Consider the following 16,560-nt stretch of genomic DNA (forward strand, 5'->3'; position numbering starts at 1 on the left):
CACGTGGTTCCCCCCCCCAAAAATTACAAACAGCAGCCCACTGCCTTCCCCAAGCCCTGCGAGGCAGCCCCGGCACGGCCCGGACCCAACATTTCCTTCCCACAGCACAGGGATGCTCCTGTCGAGCCTCCCGTAGCCATTTTCTTTTTGGCAGGGGAGGTGGAGTGGGCTTTAGAGGCAAAACCAGCGGCCTCACCGTTCACCTCCACTTCCTAACAACCAAACCTCCCTTTGCAGACTTCTTGTTTATTGAAGAGGTGGGTGTCCTCTCTATATTCCAGGCAGCAGTCCTTCATTTTGCTCATTTTAGCTCGCTGCATTTTAGCTTGCTGCGCTCAACACTTTATTCTTTCCTCTCCAGATCTTTTTATAGTCAGACTGTCACATATCAATCAATGTTATGGATTAAAGTTGAATATATCGTGACTTGTCTGGGCCAGTAGGAAAGCATTTTAAACAAAGTCCTGTTTATTTGATTTTCCCCATTGACATTCGTTTTCTTCTCTATTTCCAATCTTGTGAAATGGCAAAATCTGCCAGGAAAATTGCAGGATATTAACTCACTAGAATTCCTAAATAATTGTTAGATGTTGTGGAATGGTTATGACAAGACGGCAGGCCATCTGGTGAGAAGAGATCTGTGATTGCGCTGCAACACAAAAAAAACCAAAATCAAACAACAAAAAAACCCTGTTAATTACAGTGATGGAAAACGTAATCCAAAATGGTGGTGAAACTCAATGCCGTACATCAAGCACGTAACTGATTCGTATCGTAAGCACTCATCAGAACGATTTAACTTCAAGGAGCAGGAGAAGGGCTCCTCACAGGCTACATAGCCATGCTGTGGGGTGGACGCAAGCGTGGAGGACGGGCACAGGACCCGTGGGGGACCCGCATGGCATGCAGGGAGCCTGGGCCTCCACACTGGGGTATGGCAGCCCCAGGGCTTTGGGGAGCCTGGGCCTCCGTTCTGGGGTATGGCAGGCCCAGGCCTTTGGGGAGACTGGAGCTCCACGCTGGGGTACGGTGGCCTCAGGGTTTTGGGGAGCCCGGGCGTCCATGCTGGGGTATGGCAGCTCTGGTCCTTGGGGAGCCCGGGCCTCCACACTGGGGTACAACAGTCCCTGGCCTTTGGGGAGCCTGGGCCACCATGCTGGGCTACAGTGGCCTCAGATTTTGGGGGAGCCTGGGCCTCCACGCTGGGGTATGGCAGCCCTGGGCCTTTGGGGAGCCTGGGCCTCCACGCTGGGGTACAGTGGCCTCAGATTTTGGGGGAGCCTGGGCCTCCATGCTGGGGTATGGCAGCCCCTGGCCTTTGGGGAGCCTGGGCCACCATGCTGGGCTACAGTGGCCTCAGATTTTGGGGGAGCCTGGGCCTCCACGCTGGGGTATGGCAGCCCTGGGCCTTTGGGGAGCCCGGGCCTCCACGCTGGGGTACAGTGGCCTCAGGCCTTTGGGGAACCTGGGCCTCCATGCTGCGGTATGGCGGCCCCAGTCCTTTGGGAGGCCGGGCCTCCACGCTGGGGTACAGCAGCCCCAGGCCTTTGGGGAGCCCAACACCCACACCCATATGCTGCCCCCGCCGCACATCCCCGTCGCCCCCCAGCACTGCCGGGCCGCGGCAGACCCCGGCCCCGAGCGACCGGGAAGGGGCGGGGGGGGGGGCAGGAGGTCGGGTCACGGCCTCCCCCGTCCGGCTGACGGCCTCCCACCGACCCGCGGCGAGGGGGGCCCGACACCCGTGCCGCCACCCCTCTCCGGCGGGGAGGCCGAGGAGCCCGAGAGAGCGGCGGCGGAGGGGCGGCGGAGAACGGAACGGAGCGGGGCCGGGCCCAGGCCCGCCGCGAGCATGCGCGAGCCGCGCGCGTCACGGGAGCGGGCGAGGCCGGCGGGAGCGCGGAGCCCCGGCGCGTCCCCTCCCTCCGCCCGCCCTCACGCCGCCGCCGCTCCCGCGCCTCCATTCGGCCCCGCCGCCCGTTAGAGACCCGCCGCTGAGGGGAGAGCGCGGCAGCCGGGAGCACGGGAGAGGGAAGGACCCTCCCCTCGCCGCCAACCCTCTTCCTCCCTCCTCCTCCTCCTCCTCCTCCTCCGCCTCCGCCTCCCGGCCGGGAAGAGCTCGCCGTGCCCGCAGCAGCCCCGCTGGATGCACTGAGCGCTCGGGCGCGGGGAGAGGGGGCAAGAGGGGAACCGGCAGCCCCGCCGCGGAGGCGCTGCGCTGCCCTGCCCGGAGCCTTACGGCCATTTGCTTTTAATTCTTTTTCATTTCATTTCCCCCCCTTCCCCTTTCCCGTTCCCCCCCCCCTTTCCCCTCCCCGCCCGCCGGTGGCTGGCTTTGCCCCTACCTCCTCCTCTCTGCCCGCGGCAGCCAGCCCAGGCGGCGGCGGGGGGCTGCTCTGCCCTTTTTTTTTTTTTTTTTTTTTCCCCCTATTTTTTTTTTTTTTATAATTTTCATCGCCGCCATGGGATGTACCCTGAGCGCCGAGGAAAGAGCCGCCCTGGAGCGGAGCAAGGCCATCGAGAAGAACCTGAAGGAGGACGGGATCAGCGCCGCCAAAGACGTGAAACTCCTCCTGCTCGGTGAGAGGCCCGGCTCGACCCCCCCCGACCCCCCACCGGGCCCCGCGTCCCCCTTTAACCCACCTCCTCCCCCGCGCTTATCCCCGCTCCCTCTCTCTTTTAACAGGGGCCGGAGAGTCGGGGAAAAGCACCATCGTGAAGCAAATGAAGTAAGTCCCGCGGGGATGGGGTGGGGTGGAGCGGAGGGGGGGGGGGGTGTTCGCTGAGGTGAGTGAGGGCCGCGGGCGCCATGTTTACCTGAGGGGACCGCCGGGGCGGGGGGAAGGCCCCCCCCCCCCCCCCCCCCCCCGCCGCCGTTCCCGCTGCTGTTCGGGGCCGCTGTGGTGCTGAAGTGTCTCCCGGTGGCCTCGCCCCGAGGCTGGGGAGGGGGGAGAAGGTGGGCTGCGAGCGGCCATGGCCGCTCGCAGCCCACCTTCTCCCCCCTCCCCAGCCTCGGGGCGAGGCCGCGCAGATGTCCCCGTGAGGCGGCCGCGCTGTCAGTTAAGCTTAATGTCGGGGTGTTATCCGCCGGCTCTGCGGATTTACAGTCAAGCCTGCCTACCACCCTTTTATCGAGAATTTTTATTTATTAACCTTTTAATTAACGAAAGGCCGCCCATCGCCCGTTCAGTGCTGTGAGGATCCATTCACATACCTCCCCCCCCCTCCCCTCCACCACCACCTCATCCTCCCCCCCGGCGGGGTGAATGGAGGGTGGGGGGGGGGACAGGCTGCTCCCCGCAGTCCCTTGAACGGGGGTGGCGTTGCCGGGGTTGGCGACACACACACACACACACACACCCCCCGACGACACCGAAGGGACCGTGGCGGTGGCGGGGCGGCCGCCGTTGCGGCTTTCAGGCGGTTCGCGTGGTGGACAGCGCCCAGCGGGGGACTCGAACCCGCCGTTCGGCAGCGCTCGGCTCCCGCCGGCCGCCGCGCTCGGCTGCCTTCGGAGAGCGCTCGGGGAGGAGCCGAACAGGGTCGGAAATAGCCGAAGGGACTCGGCGCCGCTCGGCAATCTGTTGCCTTGCGCTCCCGTCGCCGCCCCGGCTGTGTGCGAGTGTGACTGTGTGCGAGTGTGACACTGTGAGTGTGAGTGGGCAGATCCGGGCCTTCAGCCCAGCTCCTCTCCAGCCAGGGTGGCTTAGCGGGTGACCCGGATATTTCGGTATCAACCCTGTGCCCGCTGTGTCCAGCCCTTGGGGGGTTCACGGGGGACTAAAAACCATCATCCCCGCCTGAGGCGGTGGTTTTTCCCAAGGCGCTGCGGGACTGGGAGGTCTGGCAAGCCAGGAGGCTCGCCTCCAGCACACGGCGGTCTCCGCAGCTTCTCCCACCGACGTTTGTGTAAAGGCTCCGAGCTCCCCCTTTCATGGTTTGAAAAGGGGGCTTTTCCACCTCGGCGGTTTGATTTGGGGCTGGGGTGGGGTGGGTTTTGTTTGCACTTGTTTGTCTGCGGAAGGTGGATCAGGGGAGATGTTACTGCAGATGAATACCAATAAATAATTTAATCTCTAGGAATTGCTCCTGCTCCAGCGTGCTGGAATGGCGGGCGATGATGGGTTTCGGTTGAAGGGAGAGGCTGTAGGTACCACAATAGCAGTGCATACACACAGAGCCCATAGGCAGGAGGGCAGGCGGTGGCCACGCTGGCTTACACAATTAGTGTACCATGACTCTTGTTTTCCAAAGAGCAGAGCTCTTGTTTTTTTGAAGCAAATTGCATCAAGATAATAACCTGTTTGCTGGACTAAATCAGGATATTGAGGGCTGAACCATGCGCCATTTTATATATATATAAATTCCATATATATATAAAAATTTTATATATATATATATGCGCATATATATATTCCATGAAACAGTCTTAAAGTAACGCGTGCTAGGCTTGCAGCTTTGTACCTGCCTTGAAAATGCCGAGAAGGCTGCTGTGGTGAAAGGGCTCGTAGTGTCGGCAACTGGGAGGCGTCCGTCAGTGTGGAAACTCCAGTGAATCGTGCGGAGGCTGGGGTGGGGACAGCGGTGTTGCTATGAGCACGGCAGCAGGCATCTGGAGAGAGCCGCGCAGCCGCGGGCAGCGGGGAGAGCGATGTGCAGGGAACAACTCGGGGGAAATGAACATTTCTGAAAATTAATTTAAATATAATGTAGGCATTAGCATTTCACCTGGTCAAGCTCCATTAGACAGGCTTGCTGAGAACCTAATGAATTCTTAATAAAGATTAAATCGCATGTTCATTAGATTTTGATGAAAGAGACTGCTATTTTATTTTTTTAATGCTGTGTTATTGGTGTGCTTCTAGAGAATAAATCTCATCCTTGTGAATGGCTAAAACAGCTTCACACTTGGACATTGCCTTGAAAAGAAGCACAAGAATCTATAGACAGATGAGAAAATGCTAAGACAAAGGAACAGAGAGGAGACATTGTTACAGAGGACTAAGAAGAGGTTACATGCTGTCCAGTTAATCCTTGAAATATAGGTAGTGGGAGAAGAAGTGACAGGTAGAAATTACAATAATTTGAGAGTGTAGCCAGAATGGGGATTAGGATTTGTAAAATTAATTAACGACGTATTTGGAGATACCTTTCAGCTGGTGTGTGGGGAGTTATCCAGCAAAGAAAGAGGTCCTGGTGAATGGCAGAGAGGTGGAACTGGAGGCTAGTGTGTACATTTCAAACAGGGGCAACTCAGTCTAGGAATGGCACTTTTCTTGGCACCCAAGGTCATTTTGACACCCTTAACCCTTGCACTTTGACTACACCTATTGTGGCTGATTAGGATTGCTTGGTTGTTGTTTTTTTTTTTTTCACAACCAGTCCTGCAGTCCAGATACTTTCACCCTAGCCTCAAAATGCGGGGTCAGGGCCAAGCTAGTCAGGGCAACAGTCACGAAAGGCATGGTTGTGCCATGCAAGCCAATGAGATCCCAGAGTATGCCACGGCATTCAGAACCAGGCTGTGACCAGGTTCTATTTTGACTCAGCTTAAACTAAAAACCAGCTTTAAGCAAGCAAATCTGGGGCCTCCTTTGAAGATCCAGACCAGAGGGTGCAGATACCGGATGAGAGAAATTCATCTTTGACTCCCACTGCCCTGTCTCAGCAAATTTACTTTGATTTAGGACTGCAATGGATGTCAACATTTTTTAGATCTTCTATCTTGAAATAAATGTTAAGCACATACAGAAGTTGGAGTATGTGAGCTTCTTTTCTGGAATACCTGGATTGTAGCGTGGAATGGAGACTGCTATTATTCTAGTACTTTTTTGTGGGGACATACAGCTCTAGTCAATGTGTTTGTTCATCAAAAGCCCCAGCCTAGGAAGACACCAAGCATATCTCCGTCTGTTACTGCTCAGCAGAATACTTAAATGCTTGCAACGGTCCGGTGGTGAGCAGGGATGGACTACTCGGATGGGGACACCATCCGCTGCCATCAGCATGAAGCTTCTAGGGAATTCAGTGTTTAATCATGCTAACGCAGGAAGGCTGAGTTAGCTGGCGTGGCTTCAAAACCAAGGTCCGGCCACCTACTCAGCAGCAGCCGTTCTGCATGGTGAGCTGGGGCAGTATTTCACCTTCCCCAATGAGGTGTTAGCGATGTGATGGCTGTGGCGTTCAGGAGGAGGCACGGCTTCACTTGCACACGGGAAAAATCATGGCTTTTGGGGATTGGTTTAGGATTTTGTCTCTGCGGGAGCGGCAGCTTTTGTCCTCTACTGAGCTGGGAGCACAGAGCTGGGTCGGGGGCCCTTTCACAAGATGCCGGAGCTTCCAGCCCTGCATGTCTTCCAGCACAGCTGTGTCTAGTGCTGGCAGTACCTCAGTTGAGAGGCTTCTTTGCTGTGCCATTTGTTGCAAAATGCTTTTATGTTATGTATGAGGAGGACGGGAATATGCAATCAGGAGAAAAATACACTAGAGTACAATGCTTATCTTTAAATATCTACTCTCTTCTCCCCAACAGCCATCAGTCCCAATAGCCGTCTGATGCATTGTTTTGACCTTTTTCAAAAAGCCCCTCAAAACAGCCCCAGGCTCTACTTGCTCCCTGTGTAACTGAATTACTTGTAATCTAATGAACTTCTTCAGAGTGAGAAGCAGTCCCCGCCCACTGGTTTTACAGCCCATCTCAGCAATTTGATGGTAAATGCCATTGAAACGAAATGATGTGTTGTGAACACCCACTTGAGTGCTCTTTGCCGCATGTCTGCATCTCAAAGCTGTAGCGATTTCACACTTGCAGCCCCTTCCCCCGGGAATACCTCACCCCACGGAGGCTTCGAGCGTGGGGCCGCTTCTGCGGCGTGTTCCCAGGGAGAAGACTGCAAACTGCGACTTCGTGGTCTGTCCCACTTCTCAGCGCAGCCCTTCTGCGGCACTGGATGTGGACCCCCTTTCGGTGCCAATGCCTTGCTCCCGTCGTTTGATCACGGTATGAGCTGGTGGCCCAGAGGCACGAAGCTCACTGGAGCATCAGGTCAGGCAGAGCTGTCCTTCTTCCTACTCTCCTGCTCTGTTTTCCAGGATTTCGGTGACTTAAGGCCCAAAGTAGGGCAGCGACAGGCTGCGCCTGGGCAGTATTTGAACTGGGTTTCAATAAGCAGGGGAAAGAGCTGCAGCCTTTCTGATGAAGTTGTGTCATTCTCCCAAGACCCGCTCCAGTGCACTCTGCCCTGGCTGTGGGTTTGGCACAGTACGTACCGCATACCATTGCTCTTCAGACCCCAGCAGAGAGGCTGCTCTGGTGGAGCCGTTTCGGCAGCGAAACCTGTATCTGGTAGTAAACCGCCTGCTGTGGCGGTTTCGGGGCGTAGGGGTGGCAGCTCATCAGTGCGTTGCCTGCCCTGAGGAAGGCAGAGTCTCCGGCCAGGGCGTGAGAGATCAGCCCGGAGGAGTCTGTTGCAGGAGAGGACTCTCCCCGCGCTGCAGCTTTTTTTTCCCCACCTCCTTCCCAGATGCTTTCTTGCATCCCTGCGTGCTGTGGGTGCCACGTTCCATGCCCCGCAATGGCACAACGCAGGGAGGTTGCCTCTGAACCGGGCAGGAATATGAGCTGGGAACAGAGGAAAGTGAGGCTGTTCATTTTGGCTTGTAGTTGCAAAGGGTAGTCATGTTTTCAGTACTTATTTCCTTCCTTTTGGATTATTAATTGTGCTTATAAGCCGAAACATTAACAACCATAGCTCATTCTTTTATACTTAAGGTTCTTGTTATTAGACTGAGAGAGATTTCGGAGAAAAGCAGTAACAATATTAGCAGGCAAGACGGAATACATTTTGCGTTTGGTTTTTTCTTTTTCCTTGACAGTTCTTAATTTGGTTCTTGTTTTAGGGACTCACAGAAGTAAAAATATCTTTCAGTGACAACAGTGAACCGCATAGCTTCTCCTCTTTCAACCTAGTTTTAAAACCTTAAAAGAAATTTGCCTGTCATATTCTGACATGACACATCTAGTCCTGTTGGAAATGTTTTAGCAATCTAATGAGATGAAAGCAGTTCTTTTAATGAGTTCTGAAGAAAGAGACAAATCTGCCACACAAATGTAACCAGGAATCTGTTTTGTTTTATGTTTGGCTTGGTTAACCCAGAAGTTGTAAGAGACATTAGACTGAGTCATGACAAATGAAAAAAGGTTGTGGTTTTCCTCTTCAGTCTCTCCCATCTCTCTGGGGTACAGCTTCATATCTGATGTCAGTTCTCCAGTATGCTTACCTGGGGAATATGGGGAAGATATTCAAAATGGGGAAGGAATGAAAAAGAGACACGTAATGGAGGTAGAGGCACTTTGTTGGCTCTTCTGCTTGGTCTGCTCAAGAGAAAGAGTGACATGAAGAAATGCTTCGGTGCTGGCCGAGGCAGGAGCAGGCTGCTGGTCACCCAGAGAAAAAGAGCCGGGCAGTCAGTAATGTCGTATGGACTCATAATTAACCAGCTGTGGTAGAGCTAGTTTTCTTCAGCCGCTTTGCAGAGTTACAGCCTACTCCTGTAAGTATCAGGCTCCCCTCGTTTCTCCTGGATTTGCAGGATACGAAATCACAAATGAGTGTTGAAGCTGGTGGATTTGCAGCCGGGAAGCCTGATGCAAGTGCAGGGTCTAAGAACTCAATTTTGCAAACTTCTGAGTTCATTCACCTCCTGCTCAAGCTGTGAGGAAGGTAAAAAGCTTTTCCTATGAGCCAGCAGCAGTTCACAGTGCGCAGAAGGACCTATCCTCTATACTCTGAAGTCCGTGGTTAAACCCTGACTGCAACCGAGTGCAGAAGACAGGATTTGGTCCTTTATTCATTGCAGCTGTGTGAAGGAAGAGAAGCTCTGGCAGAAGAGAATTGGCAAAACCTTCTCAAATTCAGGTGGCCAGGGTATTTAAGAATCTTGTCACTCTTCATGGTGCAATTGCAAATCTCTTATGAGATTTGCGGTTTTCTGTAGAGCCTGAAATTGCTTCTGGGGAGCCTGGACTCGCACGATGACTGGGTGAGCTCTGTTTTCAGGGGTTCTTTGCTTAGTTCTCTTGTTTTGGAAAGAAAACTTCCAGCTTGCCTCACTTTAGAGAAAAGTTGAAAAGTAAACGTCCTTATTCTGGCCTACGAATAGCAAAATAAAAACCAGCCGAAATGAAGACATGGAAACCATCTCAATTGCTTGGTTATTTTTGAAGCCTGATTCCTATTTTTTTGTTTTCCGTTAGCAAGATTGAAAGCAGCAACCTCACTTATTTGGAGTCAATTTGAATGCTGCTGACCCCAGATCCTCTCTTTGGACCAAATTGGACTTTGGACCAAATTCTTCCTACACTGAAGATGATGTCTGTTCAATCTACAGTTTTTATGAGATCTAACGAATTTCAAATGTTTGCGTGGTACTTGGCGGGATACTGGAAATGGCTAAGTTTCATTCACAAAAACAAAACCGGGAAACAAAAAGGTCTGGAAATCACATTTTAAAAAGCATGGGCACATTAAACCTAAGGCCATTTTTCTTGCCTCAAAAATTCTTTTATTTCATTCCTAGAGGGAAATACTAATGATTTTTGCCACTATTTTCCTAATGCTGAAGAAATGCTCTGCGTAATGTAAAAATCCCCCATAACTGTTAATTGAATCATTCTCATTTTATTTTTAAGACCATTCGTGAAAATGGCAGATGCGGGGAGGTTGGAGGATTACAGTCCTGATTATAAGATGCTGTTAGGATTCTGCCTAAAATCAGAAAATGCAAAAGCCTGAAAAATGCTGCCGGATAACACAAAGCAAAGGAACTGATGGTTTTCTAGTGCTGAGCAAAATGGGAGAAAAAAGTCCTTTAATCCAAAGCTCAATTATTGTGTGCTTATTGTGGTAATAAAATAAAACTCTTGATGGAGGCATTTCTTAGCTTACCCATAAAAATGCTTACCCTCCCCAGCTTTCAAGTTAATTGAGAAAGAACTGAGGAGCCCTCTCCCAGAAGGGAGCCCAGGGCTCTGTGTAGTAAGCTGACATCACGCCTATTTTCAAATTGCTAATCAATAGTGTTTTTGACGTTGAAAGAGAAGGACTGGCAGAGCTGAAGTTGCTTTGTTTTTCTTTATTCTTGGCCGTGTCCTGCTCTGCTTGGTCGCCAAATATGGTGTCAGTTTATCAGCAGACCTTTCACCCGAGTATAAAACCTGTAAGCTTAAAACAAAGGAGCTGAAGTACACCGGCTTGAGAGAGAGAAGAGTGGTGTGGGTGACACGGGGTTTGGGTTAACGAGTTTGGGCCATAGCTGTTAGTGGCCAGCCTGTGGGATTTTGCGTCCTCAGGAGGCAAAGACAATTCATCATATATTCTATTTGATAACAGGATAATCTGTGCAATCTTTCAACAGAAATTCTGCTCGGTTAATATTGCAGGAGTTGCTTTTGGGGAAAGGTTGAGAGGCGCCGATCCTAGTAAGTGCGTTGAGGTGCTACTTGCCGTTTCCCGAGAAAACCTAAGGGCTGGCTCTGTTTAGGATCGTGGTGTTCAGGGATAACTGGGAGTGGGTTTCAGCAGAAGCAGGATCCAATGCTGGTAGGATATACAGGGTTTAAGAACAAGGAAAGGGATTTTCTTCCCTTTGGCATGTGGCAGGGTACTTTATCTAGAAACGCAGGAGTGAGTGTTTCTCATCGGGAGGCCATGAGAGGTGTCTCCAGGAGCTGCTTCGGTGAGCAGAGGGGGGCTCAGCAGGCTTTCACTGCTCCAGAAGAACACCCTACTCCAGAAATGTCTTATTTGGAGAATTCATCACCCCAGCCTTAGCACCTTGGCAGGGAGGCCGGGAATGGATGTTTCACCTCTGCACGTGTCCCTCCTCTAAAACATCACCCCCCCAGTGCTTCAAGCAGTCTGAAAGGCAGAGCAGTGACTCAACGTGCTTTGAGGCTCTCCAGCAACTTCAGACTTGTATTAAATGCTCTTGTCTACAAGAACATCATCAACAGCAACTTGTACACACCGTAACAGCCTGGTACAAGACTTGGAGCGTTTCTGCACCAGTTGGGAATCGTTACAGAAGGGGATGAGATAAGAACGGGCCCGTATTGAGGAAAGTACCACTTAAATGATAAAAATATATGCTACCTCCTCGCAGAATTTGGTGATTTATCCTCTCCCTGTTAGAGATGATTTGAGTTAGTAGCTCCAATTTTAAAGCATTAAACAAAAGTGCATAGGAAGGGGTGAGCTCACACAATGGATGTTAGGCAGAATAATCTAGATAACAAACGAGAGGTGTTATTGCTAGATTTCTGGAGCCGTGGTGTGCGGGAGCTTGCAGTGATGTAGTGATGTTCCTCACTGCCAGTATGGTGCTCCTTATACATCACAGCCCTGTTCTTCGCCGCCTCCGTAGCTGTAATCCGGCTCCTGCCTTTACAGCAAAGGTGGTGGAGTTATCTCCTTTTGACAGCTCTCAGTGAAATAGTACCGTGCCTGTATTTCTGGAGGAATTTCGTGTGGAGCTGGTGCTGGCCAGCTCTGGGTCTCCCCAAAACTCACGGGGAGATTTTCAAATCATTTCCAGGGCACCACGCCGTGGATCTGCATGTCCTACTTTGAGATGGCGGTAGCTAAGCCTACCTGAATTCGTCATCTTCTCGTGCTCCTCTGTGGCTGGCGTGCTCCTCCACAGCATGGAACTTTCTGCTTAGCTTCGTCCACAGGAGGGTCATACCATCCTTATAATGAGTTTTGAATGTAAGGAAATCAGGTTGGCTACTTAAGTAGTGCAGAACCGAGTCGTTGATTCAGTATATTTAAGGAATCTGTTCTTACTTACTCACAGCCTCTTTATAAGCAGTGCCAAAGGGTATTACAGGAGGGGCGGTTATAGCTTGCTGCAGCCACAAGAGCTCTTTCCAGTGGCCGGATAGGTCTACGTGGCCCTTGTGAGAATGAGAAATTAGTCACTTGTTGGCAGGTTGGTAAGGCGCACTGATACCCATGGGGTGGATGCTCCTTTCCAAGGTTAGGTGGGGGCCCCATCTCACTGCCTCCAAATTCTATAGCGGGCAGAGATTTATCACCGTAATGTGCTTACCCCCGCCGCAGACATCGCAGAGCCTTTATCATCACACTTCACCAGTGACACTAGCGCAAACCACCGGGATGAAAGAAAATTGCCGCGATGAACATATACCTCAGAATGTCATCATACTGTTCATTAATCACCAGTCACCCTTTGGTGTTTAATTATTTAGCCAAATTGGACAAATTTTTCCGCATGAATGAGAAGATGTTTACTTAATAAAGCAGAAAGCTCCTAGTAGCGTGCCCTTGTTTTCCTCAATTTAGCTATACGATAAATTTATATTCTCCTGATTTACAGCTCAGCAAAAAACCCGCGGTGCTGTTTCAACTCGTTACTTTCAAGGTGGTCGCTGCCCGGCCAGTTCTTCAGCAGGAAACCTGATGCTGCTCAATGCGTGCCTTTAAGATGTTTAAATTGAACGGTGGATATGTGAGCTGGTGATCCTTGGGTTATCCGCATCTCTCTGCGTGCGCTGAGCCCTTGTGAAACACTGGGGAGGAGGAACAGGAGACTGCTTTGCCGTATTCCAGCTCGAGGGTCGGCATTTCTCCAACTGATGGCATCAGGGTCATGTTAGATAAGAGGAAGGGCCCCCAAGACCCCCGTCCTGCCAGCAGCCTTGTTCTTGGTAGGAATTCCCCTGCATGCGTGTTGCTGCGTTGGTGGGACCAGCCCAGGCCCTGTCTGGACCTCTGCAGTCAGGTGGGATGTGCAGGAGAGATGAAAGCTGGCGTTGGCACTGGGGGATCCAGGTACTGGTAGTGAATGAAAAGCTTGGTATGTTCCTCGGCAATATTGATGTCCGTTCAGTGTCTTTCACCATAGCTGATTATTAAAAGAAAACAAACCCAACAACAACAACAACAAAAAAAACCATATGAAGAGGATAGAAATACCAAGAGAGAGCCCATAAATGATAAAGAATAAGAAATCAGTAATTTCCATATGGTTCAGTAAATAACTCAGAATTTAGGCTTTGTTTATCTGCATTTTTATTTATCTATTTCTTCTGTTTACCAATCCTTTCAAGAAATAAGTTTATTTTTCATTCGTATTTGGATAAACAAATTGTAAAGTTTTTCCTACATGACGGAGCATGAAAATTGCATTATTACACTGGTACTTTTAGTTCTGATCGGCGAGATCAAATTGTACTATTTTTTTCCCATCGGTGATCAAACAAACAGGTGAGGACTTCTGGCATAAACAGATATTCAGGGTGAAATTTACATTTTTAATTTTTTTAAGTACTCCTGCATAGGACTTTGAAATAGCTTTTTGGAGTTCCCAGTAAAAAGTAGAAAAAAAATGTAATAGAAAAATGTGTCCAAATGTGTAGTGGAAATGTAGTAGAAAAATGTGTCTATAACAGTGATACAAACCCAGCCAAAGTGGTGTATTTAAATCCCACTGGATAAATATACCAAGATTTTTAAAATATACCAAGATCATAACATTTTTATTGGCTCCCTCATTAACTTGGGCACAAACCCATGCAGCGCAGAGCCTGTCCGAAGCTCTCTAGCACATCCTGCTCCCTCTCTTCTCCAGGAGAATCCTCCACATTCAGCAGAATCGTTGTCTTGGTCCTCCGAAGACTTGCTCCGCGCTTAACTCTCTGCTGTCTGTTTTCGGAAGCGCTGAGCCCCACAGCTGGCTGATTTCAAGACGGTAACAACTACCCAGCACTGCTGACAGTGGGGCCACAGGACTTGTGGTGCTGCCAAATTAGAGACGCAACTAATCTGTATGTAGTTAAGTCCCAGTGTTAGACATAGCTCATGTTTCATTCATGCTCAGATCCCAAACCCCGGAACAATTGAGTTTTCTAATAATGTGCACATCAACATCAGTGGGCTTGAGCAGAACGGGGTTATTGCACACACAAAGGTGTGCGTGCACCGAAGCTTTGTTGAAGACCGCGTCATCTCTGCTTGTGCTCATTGCCACCCAGTTTTAGTCTCGTTTTGTGTATCCAACCTTTGTCCAAATACTCATTCTGTTTCTTACACCTCTTGGAAAACAGAGATCAGGAAATAAGAGATTCTTTTGTCACGGTCTTTTTCATGCCACCCTCGTTTCCTTTTTGCCTCAGGTGCTCTCAGGTATCAGCCCGCAAATTTATTTCACTCACAGTTATTTGCCATGTTACTCGTGTCAGGAGAAGGAAAAATACTGTCTGGTTTTAAGAAGTGCGGGTTTAAGCGTAGCATTTTTTATATGTATTTAATGACTTCAAGAAATGAGGCTGTGTGGAACCATTCGGAACTAGCTCTTGCCTGTTCCTCCCTACTTGATACCCACAAAGCTCCATCTGAAACGTGGTGTTCCGTTTTGGGTCTCCTAAACCAAGGGGTAAACCATGGGTCAGATGGGGCCACCGAGGTGTTGGGGGCTGGTGCGCAGGTTGAGCGCAGGGAGGCTGAGGGGGCTGGAGAAGAGAAAGCTGAGGGACATCTCACTGCTCTCTTCCACCACCCAAAGAGGGCTAGAGAGAAGGTGGAGCCAGGCTCTTCTTAGAGATACACAGTGAAAGGATGAGAGGCAACAGGCACGCGTTTTGTGGAAATTAAGATAGAATATGAGGAAAAAATGCTTCTCGAGGAGGTTGATGCAACAGTGGAACGGGGGCGCAGGGAAGGGGAGAATCATCATCACTGGGGATTTTCAAAACTCAACAGGACAAGGACCTGTGCAGCCTGACCTACCTGAGATGGTAGCTCTGCTCTGGGCAGGGACCTCTTGCCCAACTTATTCAACGATTCTGTGCCAAGAAAATACAAATTAGTCTCCTTATTCCATGTTCCTCACTTCTGTTTTAACTAAAGAACTGCCCCTCCATTTGGAAACCAGTTGAGGGACAATGTTGCACGGCATTACCGGGGTTTTCCCTTAGAATGCATAAAAAGCAAGGCTTAGCTGGGAGTATTTGATTACTGGTCTTAATTCCCCCTTGCACCACTTTGGTTTGTTTCTTTGCTTCTGGGTGTTGTTTCCTTGCATTTATCCCATGCAGCATTTCGCGGGCAGCCTTTGATTAGCACCTGTTTGCCGGTGGTGTGGGTTTAAGTCACCTCTGTCTGTCCCTGCTCAGCTGGGTTAGTATGGTGACCCTCGTATGGTGATGTATGGCGATGCGGTGAACCAGACTCTGGCGCTGATCTGGGTTAACATAACTAAAAAAAAAAAAAAAAAAAAGCGGAAAGATACGTCCATCAAACGCTCCCATAAGGCAGCAGTGCACTGAAGGTTGAGATGTGAGATTGTATTGAAAGATTCAGTCACTCCTGGCTAGTTCTGGCTTAATTTTTGAGGGCAAATCAGTCACATTCAAAGACTTTGAAAAGTAGTTTTCAAAAGTCTTTCTGTACCTTTGGGCATTTAAATGACGGGTGTTTTTTTTTCCAAACCAGCTTTATTTTCTCCTATTAGTTCCTGTAAAAGAAATGCAAATCTTTCACTGGCTTGAAATTTCTGTGTTGTTTCGAGTAAATTTCCTGTGATCCACAACACAGTGAAAAAGAAAGTGCAGCCGTTTGTTGCTGTTTCGGTGTATTTAGACCATCTTTTATGCTTGTGGAGGTCAAATCCATTTAATCTGGTTATGCTATTTCAATCACATTTACATTTTTAATGCAAAGCTCAGGTTTGCTTCACACTAGAATGATCTCTCTGGTTTTGTAACAAGCTTTAGTTGTCCTGGGCTTTGGAGACTTCTCTCTTTTATTTCCCCTCAGTGTTAGGCACAGTCTTTGTAATTTATAAGGTAACTTCCCTCCACTGGGTTGCCAGAATTCTGCAGAATCCTGATTACACAAGCATTTTCAAATCCCATTTTATTTGGAGCAAATTTTGAAGCCTTCATTAAAAGCCTGGTATCGCTGTGGTTAGCCTAACGGTGGTGCCCGAGGTGGTTCGCCTTGAAAGGGAAGAGCACTGCGTACAGATTCATCATCTTCACCCAGGATCCCATTCAGACAGCGAGCGCTCCCCTTGCCTCACAGGGGCTCACCAGTTCACAGCTTCAGTAAGACACCTTCTGTGCTTTTACTGTAAGTAAACCAGGCTAGAAAGTCCTTCTTGTGAAAGATACTTGTCACATTCGTAGCCTCGCAAAAGCTCTAGAAGGAACCTGCCCCATCTGCCTTTACTCCGTAAGTCTTGTGTTTTCCTCTTTTCCCTAAAGGAAGCTTTCCCACAATAAGGCTTTTTCCCAAGAAGAAGACGCTATGTGTTAAGTAACTTAGGAAACAACAAGAAGACGTGCCAGGCAGTTAGTGTTTTCTGAAGCCCTGCTTGCTTCTGAATTTGAACCACCACCACCGTTGCCTTTTGCAGCAGTGACCTTCAGGTTTCAACCGACCTCCTGCATTGTCCCCTGAGGCAATGGAAATTAAGGCCCCAAATACTTACTTTGGGGACTTGTAACTTATAAGTAACATGTAAACAAGCAGGAGA

At 49.8% G+C, this 16,560-nt stretch overlaps 1 protein-coding gene across 2 annotated transcripts in view; it reads left to right on the forward strand.

Annotated features, from left to right (window-relative positions):
* Positions 1 to 2,462: 2,462 nt before the first annotated feature.
* Positions 2,463 to 16,560, forward strand: part of GNAO1 (G protein subunit alpha o1) — a gene marked incomplete at both ends in the record, with an annotated part of 149,412 nt that continues 135,314 nt past the window's right edge. For both annotated transcript variants that reach the window (XM_082489258.1, XM_082489257.1), the window contains 2 exons: positions 2,463 to 2,580; positions 2,687 to 2,729. In XM_082489258.1, coding sequence (XP_082345384.1) covers positions 2,463 to 2,580; positions 2,687 to 2,729 — 161 coding nt within the window. The remainder of the gene's footprint in view (positions 2,581 to 2,686; positions 2,730 to 16,560) is intronic.

The sequence above is a fragment of the Vanellus vanellus genome (genome assembly GCF_965231255.1).
Source record: "Vanellus vanellus genome assembly, chromosome: 12".
NCBI lineage: Eukaryota > Metazoa > Chordata > Aves > Charadriiformes > Charadriidae > Vanellus > Vanellus vanellus.